The 14,543-nt window shown below is 44.3% G+C and overlaps 1 protein-coding gene across 1 annotated transcript; it reads right to left on the bottom strand.

The window, feature by feature from the left end:
- Positions 1 to 325: 325 nt before the first annotated feature.
- LOC147706451 (complement C1r subcomponent-like) lies at positions 326 to 14,220 on the bottom strand. Its single transcript, XM_086932961.1, has 5 exons — positions 14,128 to 14,220; positions 11,427 to 11,646; positions 10,458 to 10,638; positions 7,531 to 7,659; positions 326 to 1,727 (listed from the first exon to the last, which is right to left on the bottom strand). Exons 1-5 carry the CDS (start codon positions 14,157 to 14,159, stop codon positions 925 to 927), a joined length of 1,365 nt encoding a protein of 454 aa, XP_086789087.1. The 5' UTR covers positions 14,160 to 14,220; the 3' UTR covers positions 326 to 924.
- Between the last annotated feature and the right edge of the window lie 323 nt (positions 14,221 to 14,543).

Below are 14,543 nucleotides of genomic sequence, written 5' to 3'. Positions count from 1 at the left end.
TTTAATCATTCAAAGTATTGCAAAGCAATCATGTCAGGTGTTGGTTTTGCCTTCACATTCTGGTAATTCTGGTTTGGTATTTTCAAACTCAGGTACCAGAATGAGAAGTAAAAAACAGGACTGGATTCTTGACAGAGGACTATGTGAAATCTCTGTATGAAGCGCGTCACTGAAAAGGAGGGAGCACTTCACGGCGAAGCCCAAGAGAGGGGATTTAATATTATAACAATATGTATTTTTATACAGCGACAATGAAAATAAAGGTGGCCCAATAATACATTATTACGAGCAACTGTACTAATAAATACACGTTCACACATTAAGTCCTACAGTGCAAAGTTTTAATTTGATTTTATGACCAGAGTACAGCAAAACTGACATAAGAAAAACTGGTACTGCCCTGCAGACTGCATGTAACAATTACACCGGAAACAACTCACCCTAGAGTCAGGGTGACACTTCAATGTGACTTTACCTTACTGCACACATTTAAACCTTTGCATACAGATGTTGGTTAAATACAATCTGTTAAAACAAAAGGTTGCCTGAAAGTCTGAAAGTGGGTGGGACTGAGGGAAAGCTAAAGGAAAATGGTATTAAAATGAGAAATAGAGAGAGTGGAAGTAATGGTAGGGGAAGAGAGTGGAAAAGACAAAAGTACAAGGAAAAGAACAGTGATTGAGAGGAGCATAGGGTAATGCATATGTAAGAGCAGTAAAAATAAAATGAAAGTAGTTACTTAGTGATTGAAAACTGCACCCCACAGACCTCTGTTCTTTCAAAAGGAAATGCAGTGCAATGCATCAACGCAATTTGAAAATTGTGCTTTCCTTTCTACAGCTGACCCAGCATATCACCCCAGCAAGGTCTGCAGAGATGGGTTGCCATGGCATGATCTGGCCATCGCTCTGTTGACAGCACTGCTCACTCATTCATCACCTCGTCTATCCAAGCCAAGTAGTTGTCCACCTTGGTGTAGAACCCATAGCCACTGGCACAGCCGAAGCCCCAGGACACGAGCCCAGTGACAACCCAGCGTTCGCGCTCCTCGTCATACTGGGCAAAGGGCCCACCGTTATCACCTTGGCACGCATCTTTCTTCTTCTTCAGCCCCCCGGGGAAGCCTGCGCAGAACATGTTTTCAGAGAACACAGGACGTCTGCCCCATACTTCCTTATTCCGAAGGTAGTCCCTGCAGGTGTCTCTGCTTGCCAAGGGCAGTGTGACATATCTCAGATGGGTGGATAACCTGTTCTGCTCAGTGAGTCCAAACCCGCTCGCGAAGCCCATACGGCCTTCTTCGTAGAGAGTCTTGCTGTTTCTCCAAGGCAAGCAGATGGGTCTGATGTTGGCACTCATGGTCACGCTTTGCTTCAGCTTGATCAGGGCAATGTTGTGATCAAAGTTGTGCCAGTCTGTGGAGAATTGAGGGTGAACATAGATGCTCTCCACTAGGTGCGGACGCTGCTGGAACTGCACGATCAGATTCATGTCTCCCATGTAGACCTCCAGGTCTGCTGCACTGACGTCTGCCTCCATCTCCTCACCTTCCTGCTTGAGGCGTATCACGTGGGCGACAGTCAGAACCCAGCGGTCACTGATCAGGACACCACCTGCAGGTCCAGGGGTCCTCACATACACCTGCCACGGGAAATTCCCCGCCTTAGCTTTGTCCCCGCCAATGATTCTCCCAATCATGGTCACAGGTTGCTCTGGTTTCCCACATTCTGTGGAGCAAGCACAAAGATATTACACTTTTCTTAGTATCGTTAGCTTTCCGCTTCCCTTCTCTTCTCCTCCTAAGTTCCTCTATATCTTCACTCTCATGGTGAGTCCCTTTCCCTCTCTTTCGTCGTTTTCTGTTCTTTACAAACTTGTCTCCTCCTCATTTTGACTCATGTACCACCCATCATCTGTCCATGGACATATCACTGTGAGGAATACAATTTTAGACAGTAACAGGCACATGCATCAACGATTTTTGCATGCGCAAACGGTGCGATTCGCTAAAATCGGCCGTTTGCGAATGCAAAATCATGTTTTGAGATGCATCATGCATTTTTGGGAAAATCGCTATTTTTAGCGAATTCCAAAAATGCGATTGCTTCTAAGGAATCGCAAATTTGCGATTCCTCAAAAGCAATGCATGATTAATTTTAAAATTGCGAATTCGCAAATAGGGGGTGCAAATTACCACGAGGTTGAACCTCGTGGTAATTTTGCGAAAATGTGTTAAAATGCTCTAATTTGCATTTAAAAACACTGTCATGTTACAGACACACATGTCCTTAGGACATGTATGTTTGAAACATGCACTCCAAAATACATTTCAGGGGTGCAGGGGGGGTCCAAAGGACCCCCCTGGACCCTTGGAATGCATCAACAGTTTGCGAATTTCAATTTGCGAATTCGCTATTCCCATTGATTCCTATGGGCCTTTTGGCCCATAGGAATCAATGGGAATTGCGAAATCGCAAATTGAAATTCGCATAATATTTGCGAATCGGTAAAAATTGCGATTTTTGCCGAATCGCAAATATTATGCAATTTAAATCATGCATCCCGTTTTGCGATTCCTTATTTGCGATTCCTTAAAAATCGCTAATAAGGAATTGCAAAACGTTTTATTGATGCATGTCACCGTAAGTCTCCACAGACCCTTTTTCTTGACAGTTCTTTTTTACCCTTCTGTGCTTTATATGCTCTTTTTTTTTACTATCTATTCTTCTTCTTCTCCTTTCTTTCTATTAGCTGTCTGTCTTCCTCTTGCTCCCTTTCTTCGAACTCTTTTCTATTCATGTTTCTTCCCCTCCTTCTCTTCCCCTCACACATATCTGTGGTCATTACCACTCACATAGGAATATTCATTGCTATAACTTTTATTGTCAAAAGAAACCAGCCCAGGCTGCTGAGCACACAAGCACGGCCAGCCTCGGCCAGTCGACTGCTTCAACTGCCAACCAGAATGTTGACTCCACACCAGCATCCCACGCATGGTGGCGCGAGCTAGTGTAGAGTCAGGAATACTAGTTAGGTAATTACCTTATACACCAAACATTTTACAAAATAACAGTAAAACAAATTAGAATAAAGGATGTTCAACCTCCCCCCCCAAATCATGTAGAACACAATCAACATTTACATATGTAAATGTGGGTGTACTTGTAAAGCGCACTGCGACTCCATGGAGTATCCTGGCGCTGAAGACCGCTGGGGAACCCGTCCTGGTTTTCCCTGTGAGATGGTCCCTTTCTGGGTATCTCCAAGATGAAACTAGGCATCCCCAGCGTCTGTGGGGGGCCGTTGTAGAGATGAGGCAAGCTTAATGCCCAGAGTTGCAGAGTGTGTTCCCTGGTTAGAGTAGGCACCGAGGCGAGAATTATCGAGCCCGTTTTGACCCTGGTCCACGACCCTGCCACGTCAGGAATTGAACCCTGGTCCCGGGCCGTTCTCTGCTTACGGGTCTGCCGCCTCTAGCCAGTGAGCCACACCACTCCACTCCATATTAACAAAGCTCTCAACCATGAGAGTATAGCATCTTGTCAGTGTCCTAAAGCTGATGAATACTTATTTTGGTTTCTGCCCCAGAGGGTCTTAGAGAAGATAACAAGATAGCAGATAGAGCATAACCTATAAAATCAATAAAAGAATGATTGAAAACATATCTTAACCAGGTTTATGTAAAATTCATCTATACCCGACCCGAATTATGTGCTGGTGTACACTCCTCCGTACAGGGTGAGAATCTTTTTGAACAAGTTGAAAACCATCCTGCACCATGTGTTTTTGTACAGGAGTCTTTTTTACACCTTTCCTTGCTCAGAATTAGTATAATACTCACCCACTTGGAGGGAACATTTTTCCACCTTAGAATGGTTCCACCAACTACATCCTTCGACACGAAGAGCACTACAACTTTCTTTATCAACAAGCACTGGTGTTGTGAACTTCGTATCGTCTTTCAGACATGAGCACACTTCTTAATGCATACATAATTCCCAACCGCAATTGTTTTGTCAGAAACATTTTTCTCCATGATATATTAGACCTGTTTGTGTTGGGGATAGGCAACATTCTTTCTTACAAGTGCATCCATTCTTTCACCAGCAACCTTCTGCTTCAACCATCTTGACATTTGTGTGGGTCAAACGTCTGTTGCAGGTTTCCTACCTCTGAGCCGCTCAACATAAGAAGTATTAGTAGAAGATTGAGGTGTGGTCCTATAAAAACCACAACAGGTTTTTAATTGCAGTGCTCAGAACGCAATTGTTGGGCAAATCCCATTGGACACAATCTCCCAAAACACGATTGAAGCACTCAGCAAGGCCTTTAGTCTGAGGGTGATAGAGTGAGCAATGGAAAGGCCTTGTGCTGCTATCATTTAGAAACTCTTTTACATCTGAAGAAACAAATTGTACCCTGTTGGCCAAAACAAAGACATCCAGGGATTCTACCCTTGTGCATACATACCTTAAAAACGTGATCGCTGTTTTAGAATCTGGTTCCCCAACAAATCTTACTTCTGGTCCTTTAAAGTAGTAATCAATGAGAAGAGCATAACGTGAATGGCTGGAAAGAGAATTAAATGGTCCCACCAATTCATGCCAACTTTTAACCATGGCCCAGCTGGTAGATCGATGGGAACTAATGGGGGTTGGAAACCTTCAACGCATTGTCACTTCCTTATAGTGCATTGACGTAGTCCAGTCTAATAGCGACTGGGGATTGACTGAGGGTACACCTTTTGCTCTTGGGGATCCATTTGAAGATTTTTCTGAGACTGTGAAGTATGTGAAAGCGGGAGGAGCTGACTGCATTGTAAGGTCAAGTTGAGTTTATTGTCTATGATGATTCCCTGGTTTTGGGTGTGGTTAGTGGGTGATGGTGTTGGATCAAGCTCGGATGGCCACCAGCTTGAGTTCAAGAGAGAGATCTTGTCCCTGAAGATCTCCCCTTGATCTGTCTTGTCTGAGTTGAGTTTCAAGCAGTTGTTTTTCATCCATTCTGCTACGCAGATCATGCAATTGGTAAGCCGGATCAGAACGTTGGGGACTTGTCTGACATTGAGAGGATGAGCTGGGTTTTATTGGCGTAGGAGATGACGGAGATGCTGTGAGAACTGATAATGTCGGCAAGTGGTGTTGTGCAAATGTTAAACAGGGTGGGACTGAGTGATGATCCTTGAGTGACTCAGCAGGTCAAGTCCTTGGTCTCTGATGTGTAGGGAGACCGGCGCCGAGATGCCCAAGGGTAAGTCGAGCGCTATATAAGAACACACATACATACATACATACACGGTGTTCTCCCTGTGGGGTAGGAGCTTATTCATTTGAGGGCTGGACCTTGGATGCCTTTTGCATATAGTCTTTTGATGAGGCTGGCGTGTGACATGGTATCGAAAGCAGCAGAGCGATCCAGCAGGTCCAGCAGTATGAGGATGGCTGTTTCTCCTCGGCCCAGTAGGGTGCGGATGTCATTTGTGGCTCTGGTCAGTGCCATCTCTGTACTGTAGTTGCTTTGAAAGCCATATTGTCAGAAGTCGAGGAGATTGTGGAGTTCCAGGTGGATGGTGAGTTGTTGGTTTATTGCCTTCTCTATCACCCTCGCTGGGTGTTGTAGAAGGGACATAAGGCAGAGGTTGGTCATTTTTTTTAGGTCTGACAGTGTTTTTTTGGGAGGGCCATGACTGCAGAATGCTTGCAGTCCTCACCGAAGGTTGCGGAGTTGATGATGTGAGTGAGGAATTTGCTGATCACAGGTCCTGTTGGGTTGTAGATATGTTGTTGAAATGGGTTTATTGCGGCCCTGGAGTGACGGTGAGTGTTCCCCAGTTGGAGAGGTGTCTGTCCGAGTGGTAGGTAGGCAGCTTGCTGAAGATGTCCTCAGGGTTCAGTTGGTTTTTGAAGTTATTATAGAGCATTTAAGGTTTGCTGTTGGATGGATGGGAGTCCTGGATCAAGTGAGTGGTGGCTCGCTGCGGAGCAGCGGTGGAAGTTGATCTGACCTGGGGTCATGCCTCTAGACACAGTATAGGCGTGGCATTGCACAGACGGTCTTGCCTTAGGCGTGCCTTTGGCATGCCAGCGGTGCACCGGTTGCGCATTCGTGCAGCGGCTGCTATTAAGTAGGATTGGGGAGGGGACAAGAGAAGAGCGATCAGCGTGGTGGGAAGGGCTATGGAAAGGCGGGAGGATGACATGGGAAGAAGCAGAAGACGCAGGAGAGCAGATAAGGAATGAAGGAGGTGGGAGGAGGAACAGCGTGTGAGGAGAGGTGGGGCTGTAGGGGGTAGATAGTAAAAGTAACAAAAGTATGGCAGAGTATGAAAAAAACAGAAGTTAGACAAAAGTATGGGAAAAGCGACACAAAAACTATAAGAAAAGAGTGAGGAAAAGGCTCAAAAAGTGTGAGAAAGAAACATGCAAAAATGTAAGAGAAAACAGAGGCACAGAATAACTAGAGGGTGAAAGAGTGAGGTACAGAGAGCCAGGGAGCATGAGAGAGAAGCAGAGGAGGAGAGTGCAGAGAGGGGAGGCTGCAGGACGAGCGAGGCAGGGCCTTGAGGTGCAATGCCAGGTCCGAAAGGGCCATAGAAGGGTCGTAGGACCATTCCCGGGTAAGTGGGCTGGGCAGCTAGGGCCTAGGCAATGGGTAATTCAAGCGTTACATGAATCACCTTTTTACTGTGTAAGCTGTCTATATAATGGTAGAGTTCTCAAGAGAGTGATGTACAGCTAGTCAGGACTTTTTAGCTCTCTTTACTTAGCATTTTAGTGCATGGGGCATACACAAAGAGTAAGAAAAGGAACACTAAAAGTGTCAGAAGACAGAGGCATTTGATCTAACACTCCCATGAAAGCCTCAACATTTCAAATTTGGTGTGAAACAACTTAAAATGTCTCTCCCCTCATCTTTTCATAGTTTGTTTTAAGCCGCTGACTGTCCTCTCTGTTACAGTGAGCAGGGTTTGCCGCAATACTCCGCGGTGTACGAAAGAATTCACTTCTCAACTGTAGAGATTGTTAACTGACAATTAAGATTCCTATGGGGGTCAGTTTTCCTATATTGCAACACTTTTATATACTGTATATTTTGTATTGATATTTGTGTCATTTATTTATTTGCAGTTATTCTCTATAGTATTACTCTGTTATAGCATTATTCTCTCATCCCTTCCCCTCCCCCCCTTCCCTACAGCCTTAAAACTCCCATAACATGCTTTTATTTCTCAGTTATGCCATTTGCAATGTTAATACTTCAGACTATGCTTCCACATTTTTTATGTCTTTTGCTGACGTGCTCTTCAATAAAGCTTTCAAACATAAAAAAAAAGATTCCTATGGGGCAGAACGCGCCTTTAAAGTAGCCTGTAAAATGGTCAATAATTCTGCAAGGGCCTCTGGTAGCCCAAACAATAGCGATGCTGCATTTCCTGAGGTAAATCCAGAAAAGCCAACTTTAAAAAGAGTTGCATCTGTTTTTAAACAATTGAGTCGTGTCTGGTCCCAAACGGAGTAGAGAAGTGCATACCTAGTTCATAACAGGTCTTCTTGTCTTCCTTCAGAAAATATCCAAGGTCGCAGGAACATGAGAAGCCTCCGGGGTAATTGTGGCAGAATCGACTGCAGCGGCCATTCCTCAATGCGCATTCGTCAATATCTGTAGGGTGGAAAGCCAATAACGGCAGGTGTTAGGAGGGAGGCGTCAGGAAATAAGAAGCTGATAGGTTAGGGGTTTGTGTGATGTCACAGTGGAAGCTCAAAGAGTCAGTAAGGCATGACCGGTGGTACTGTGGCGTCATAGAGACAAGAGTGTGACATCACACAAAAAAGTATGTGACATCAGAGTCAGGCCAGTATGTCAACCACAGACGTTCTAATAAATATCTAGAGCGCTAACCGTTTGAATGTCAGAACGAGAATAATGGGCCAATGGAAATCATGCTTCTGAAAAATTCGCTTCAAAATATACAGTATTTAACAATACTCTGAGTTCAATATTAATAGTTTTGGTCATACATATTAGAAACCTGCTGAATTGTGTTTCTTAGTCGGTGACAGCATCATGAAGTTTTAAATGGCTAGGAATATTTAATGAGTGACTTCTCAACATATGTCAAACATCCCCTCTTTACGACTGTATTCAACCAGTTTATCGGTTCATGCTTTATTTAATTGATATTTTAAAACGTGATGCCTAGCACATTTAGTCCACAAATAAATGCATTTTTGGAGCTCTTAATTCATAGTTCAGAAGTGCTGGGAGCTACTGGCGGATACACGTCAATGAAAGTGTTTCAGTTTTATGTCTGGCTCCAGACAGCTTGGGTGGTTTGCCAAAACTCATGCGATAACACTACAAAACCTTAAAATATAGCGCATACAGGGAGGGGCTTCCCATGTTGATTTCTATAATGTTACTGTTTGCACGTTTTTTTAATTAGTGAAAAAGCAGACCCACTCTGCGATCACACTTCAAATTCTCCTCCCGACACTCCCGGTGTTGACAGCGCACACCCACAACCGAAACTGCAGCAACAACCACATCTCCCACACTAGCCGGGTTCACAGAAGTGACCACAACAGCCACCATGGCTTGGACACCAATAGCAGCATCTGCTAGCAAAGCAGGGTCAACAGCAGCTTCACAGCTGCCCCATGGTGGAGGCAACAGCAGCAAGAAGGGCAGGTAGCAATTTAAAAAAGCCAGCAGTGACCACCGTTTTGACCATAGAAGGAACAACAGCAGCAAGCGCAGATAACACAAGCAGAAACAACCGCTGCAATGGGGGCCATCAAAGCAGCCACAACATCGGCCACAACAGCCAGCGCCAAGGGAGCTGCCCCATCAGCAACAACTGTAAGTACAGCAGGGGCCACAACAACGAGCACAGTTATATGGGAGAGGCCAGTGACCACAGCAAGCACCATAGTTAACACATCAGAAGAAACAACAGCAGCTGGCACAGATTTGACCAGAGGTGAGACCACAGCAGTAACAAGAGGAGCCACAACAATACAATACCCGCAACAGCAGCAACCACCTCTGCTACCACAGTTACCAAACAATGGGTAACATTAGTTGCAAGCACAGAGGGGGCCACAGGTTCCAACCCAGCTGTAAATACAGCAAAGACAACAGTAGTAGTCACAACTACTACCACAAACGAGACAACAGCAGCAACCGCTGTAATCGCAGCATAGATGAAGGCTGCCACTAAGGCAGGGATGGGAGCTATCACACCATCAGGGACCACAACAGCAACCTCAACCATAACCCCAGTGGGGTTTATAGCAACAACTATATCCACTACAACAGCAGCAACAACATTATAATTAAAGAAACTGACACAGCTGCTGAAACAGCAGGGACCACAGCAGTGACCACAGCTGCCTTCATGCGAGGGACAGCCATGCCGGAAGCAGCTGACAGTGAGACCGGACAATCGCAATTGCCACAGCTGTAGTCGCAACAGGACAACAGCAAAAACAACTAGCTGACACAACTACAGGAACCTTAGCAATAACAACACCTATCACCACAACAAGATCCACAGAAGCCACTGCAGCTGCCATAAGAGCCACCAACACAGTATCAACAACAGCTGCAAGCACAAAAGGCATCAGTGGCCACTGCTATGGTGACCACAGGGAGCACGTCAGGGGCCACAGACGCCACCAGGACATATATCAGAGTTTTGACCACAGCTGTAAACACAGCAGAGACCACAGCATCAACCAGAGTTATTACCACTTCAGCAACAATTGCAACATTAATTGTTTCTAGCACTTCAGAGACCAACAATAACAGACTTGACCACAGCAAATCCACAGAAGCAGCAATACTCACACACATAGTAAGTACAGCAGCAGTGAAAACATCTTGCACCACAACTTTAACCTCAGATGGAAAACAAAGTAGCGACAATAGCAACAACAGCATTCAACATAGCAAAGATCACAGCAGCACCCACTCCTATAACAGCATGGAGCACATCAATAGACACATCTACTACCACAGCATGGACAGCAGCAGCAACAACAACTGTCATGACAGCAGTGACCACTGCATGTGTTAATTATTATCCGGCTCAATAGTACTCCTTATGTTGAACTCAGAAGTTTGAAAGGCGTGGACCACTCTCTCGAAGTCAAACCAGTGGCGTCCATGTTACAAGTCTCTAACAACAGATGCACTCATTCACTAAGAGATCTGACTGACCTTATTGAGACCCTCACATGTAATCGGTGTGGAGTGGGTAACCTGTTGGAAGGTGAATGTTAGAAGTCTGATGACAGACAAGAAAAAATATAACATACACATTTCCTAAGATAGTGAAGGATAACACAGGAGTCAGGCAGCACAACTGATTTTGAGGTGAGAAATTGTTCTTAGCATGTCACATCAAAGAAGCTCCACCCAGTGCCTTGCATAGCAATCTCAAAGCAGGGTTGTACCGACTGCTGTGTAGTGCGCAGAGAAACCGCCCATGAGTTCTCGCTGTTGGGTGCTTGACTGGACAGCCACTGTCATTGTATTGGAAGAAGAGAAGTAGACCATTGCAGCCTGGCTGCCCTGACCCGAGGACACATTTTGCTTGCCGCAGAGGGTGATTGACGGGTTCCATCCATCCATCACCTGTGGGGAGAGAGAAAGATGGTGATGGCCCTGCTATAAAAACACATATCTGATGCAGACATTAACCCTTGTCTCCATTATGTCTCTACTTCTAGATGTCATCACTGCTGTGGTAAAGTTTTCTGATGAAAAAAGATCTCCCCACAATTTTATTGTGTTTGTCCCTGTAAAAGTGATTTTTATTTTAACATCACTGGCCTGATAAAAACTTCTCTCCACTACACAAATTCAGAGGTTAATGGGAAATGGTTATTGATTTGAATCTCTCTTATGGAAGGGATTAGAGAAAGTTCTATAACAGGATAAACATGATTGGTTCATCAAGGGAGATCATTTTGAGGAAAAGCATCAGGACAAGTATGTGGCAAAAATGTCAGCTCTGACTTGACATACACAGCAATAGATGCACCTGGATGGGCTTCGCGACACATGTCGGAGCCCTTGCTACCTCTGATCTTAGATCTCCTGAAGGCAGAATCACTAAGCTGTAAACATAAGTCAAAAAGGACAGGAAGTGGACAATATTCAAATGCCCATTCAACCTAGCACTGGAGATAAGGTGATGGTCCTTCAAACGAGAGAGACAAAGAGAACATTCTGTAAGAAGATCACCTTGACGGAGGTAAGAAGAATTTGACAGCTGAGGAGAACTCTAATTCTAGGCTAGGCAGAATATTCTAGTAAGAGGTCACCTTGGCAGGGATTTGATTTGGAAGGGAATCTTATAGATAGGGGGAATGAAAGGGATTTATCAGTTGAGGGTGGGGAGACAGTTTTTATAGAATCACCTTCACAAAGTTGTGGCAGGTGCCTTCATTTCCACCAATATCAAAGTGAGTGAAGTGGAGTTTGATCCGGTAGCCGCGTTCCACACTTCGGTACCACGTCTGGTTGCAGGATTGGCTCTCGAAGCACATTTTGTTGAGTACATATGAGATCTTGCCAATATGAGTCTGTGGCATTATGTTCATTGCCTCGCTGGACCCGTGCAGCAGGCACAGTGCAACCCTGAAACAGAAACGTTATATGAAGCTTGAAGGGGGCATTTGAGCACTCTGACCACAGAATCATATCAGTTTAGTATTCCATCCATGTATTTACTTAATCATCATTTCACTTGTCTAATTGGCCGCCACCCCATCCATCCATCCAGATTTAATGCACACGCAATGTGCCATATGTGATATTTACCACACGCAAAAAATTCTGCACATGGTAAATAATATCCAATTGCAAGTAGGAGAGGTCATTGAAAACCAGTGGAAAATAGTTCCAGTTAAAAGCAGCTGTTAAAAATTCCAGAAAGTGTAAGTAATTGAAGAAAATCTGTAAAACAATACAAAACATAGTACATGCACTGTTTGAGCTAAAAACATAAAGTCACACACACATACACCCTACTTACAGGGCCAGACTTACATAGAGAGCCATGGAGAGGTGAAGTCCACACAGGTTGATTGCTGCAGTTCACACTTTCATTCCCAGGTACACCACCATGCAGTCAGCACTGCTGGGCCACTATATCATGCTTGGCAGACTCATGTTCTGCTACAATAAACCTTGCACTAAGGTGGCAACCATGCCGTGGCACAATGACCTCAAACAGCGCAGCCAGGATTGACTGTGTAAGGGGCGGGAACACATAGACATGAGTCCGCTTGAGATCAAGAAGATATACCGGTTCAATATGGGCCCCATCCAAAGCCCATTTCATCATTATGGATACCCTGGAGCCTAACATAGGAATCATCTCCAGTCCTCCATCCCTACAAATGCCAGCAGCACTAGAATTCTTTGCAACAGGCACCACACAGCAGGCAGTACGATTGATACGTGGCATTTCTCAGTCAACCTTTATCTAAATATTCTGCTGAGTGATCGATGCTTTGCAGAGATTGAGAAAGGTATACAGCTCCACTGGGACATGCATGGAGATAATGCCAACAAAGCAAACATCAATGCTACAGCAGGATTCCTAGACAACCTCGGGTGACTTGACTGTCCTCATGTCCACCTAGTGGCCTCATGTAGACAGGGACCAGTAATTGTAAAATAAAGTACACTATTTATGTGCAGATGCTGTGTGATGTGGATCTGTGTATACTGAGTTGTAAGGTGCTCTAGATCTAATCACAATGTCATGGTTCTGTCGAGAAACATCAGTCTTACTGTGGAAAAACAGCACTCTCAACAAACTAGGCAGACATCATCAATGCTCCATCATCAATGTTAGAAAAAATGATGTCTGTTGTAGTCCGATTTCAAAACATGTCAGCAGTAAGCCTAGGAGAAAATAAGGTAAGAGAGAGCGAGTAGGTGCCGGGCACGGCTATTCATGTCCTGTAGCATTTAGGGCTATTTTCGTATTGCAAAATGCATCCTCTGGTCCCAATAGTGCTAAATGCTGATTATGTTTCTCAGACAATTATGCATAATTCTGAGTAATTTTGATTAAGGGCATATTTCCTTTAGGTACATTCCACCTGGAATAGAAAAGTGATTTCCCTCCCTCCTGGAGTACTTTTTGGTGTTTAGTGCTGATTTATACACACATGTTCTCAGTTCTGTAAATTCTTAAACTTTTGATAACTTATAAATGGAGCAGCCACTCAGTCCATCATTCTGAAAAAGTTGTTCACATTGTAAGCAGTAGGATGGCACAATACAAGTTCCCATGTAATACTGTATTTATTACACTCGCTCTTGTTGTAGCCCTACCAGGCCTGATCACACCTCCTAAACAAGGCACAGAGAGGATGTGAGTGTGCACTTTTTCTCAGGGAAACATGCATGTTCCTAGTGATATACCAGAAACGTGTCAGTCACACCAGCCACCTCTTCATAACTGCAAACCTTTGCACGCACACGTTGCTTTGTTTTTAGCTATTTCGGTGGGGTGTCTTGTTTTAAAAAAAAAAGTAAAAATACTTGCTGATTGGCTCAGTCAAACTACTTATGACACATGGACAACACAAACAAGACAACATTTTTCAGCTAATGTAAGTAGAAAATAGGCAATCCCCAAAACAACGTTCACCCCTGAATCACAACCAATATTATGGCATTAAAAACACATAGGGTGATTTAACCTGCCTACTTCCAACCCAGCTTTGGCCCAGTTCCCACAGCGCAGCATTAAAACACAGATATTTACTCCTTTGTGGGTCTGCTCCAGTGTCTGGAGTAAGTTTCCACATTTTATGGAATTCACAAAGAACTCCAGATCCCCTCCTGTAGTCCTTCTACAGTCTTGATTTCTATTTGTACTCCTATTGGGAACAATGTCTTAATGTAGATTTCCAACTGGGTGTAAAATCCGCATGAGTAAATTATGTGGAAACGTGCCAAGGCTGTGCATGCAAATTATACTCATAGAGATTCACAATTAAATTTACAGGTGTAAAATTCATTTTTTTCACACTTAAGTTACGCATGAGTCTGACAAAACGTCGTGCCTTGTGCAGCCTGCTCTAGGTCGCCCTTACTCACCACACGCAGAAGAGGAGCGGCCGGCGAGGCATGGCTGTGGGGGGCGCAGGCAGAGGCTGACAGGTCTGTGAGGAGGCGACCACTGACCTCCAGTGTAATGACCACAAAAAGCATGAACCGGTGGCTGAGGAGGAAGATCTGTAATGTTTAACCCGGGGAGGAGGGCAAGAGTCCCAATGAAGTAGGATGGATTTGTGCATTTGTCTAGTTCCAAATATGCAGGGACATGACATCTAGAGTTTTGCACCTTTGGAAATAAAAGAGCAAATTAATTTTGCACCAGTTTTGCTGCGTTTTCCACCAGGGCAAAAATATGTTTTTTTCACTCAAGTTTAATTTTGCACCCGGGAATAATTTTAATAAAAAATTTTGTTTTAAAAGTAATGTTTATAAAATACAATATATTTACACGTTTT

The sequence above is a fragment of the Lissotriton vulgaris genome, chromosome 7 (genome assembly GCF_964263255.1).
Source record: "Lissotriton vulgaris chromosome 7, aLisVul1.2, whole genome shotgun sequence".
Lineage (NCBI taxonomy): Eukaryota > Metazoa > Chordata > Amphibia > Caudata > Salamandridae > Lissotriton > Lissotriton vulgaris.
This window is presented reverse-complemented; position numbering and strand designations above follow the sequence as displayed.

Bases quoted from the DNA above. Each gene is read 5' to 3' on its own strand.
- LOC147706451 (XM_086932961.1), bottom strand. From the start codon at position 14,159: ATGCCTCGCCGGCCGCTCCTCTTCTGCGTGTG. The intron at 11,647-14,127 runs GTGAGTAAGGGC...TTTCTGTTTCAG, and splicing joins CCGCTCCTCTTCTGCGTGTG to GGTTGCACTGTGCCTGCTGC. The intron at 7,660-10,457 runs GTACAACCCTGC...TCCACCCTACAG, and splicing joins TGCGCACTACACAGCAGTCG to ATATTGACGAATGCGCATTG.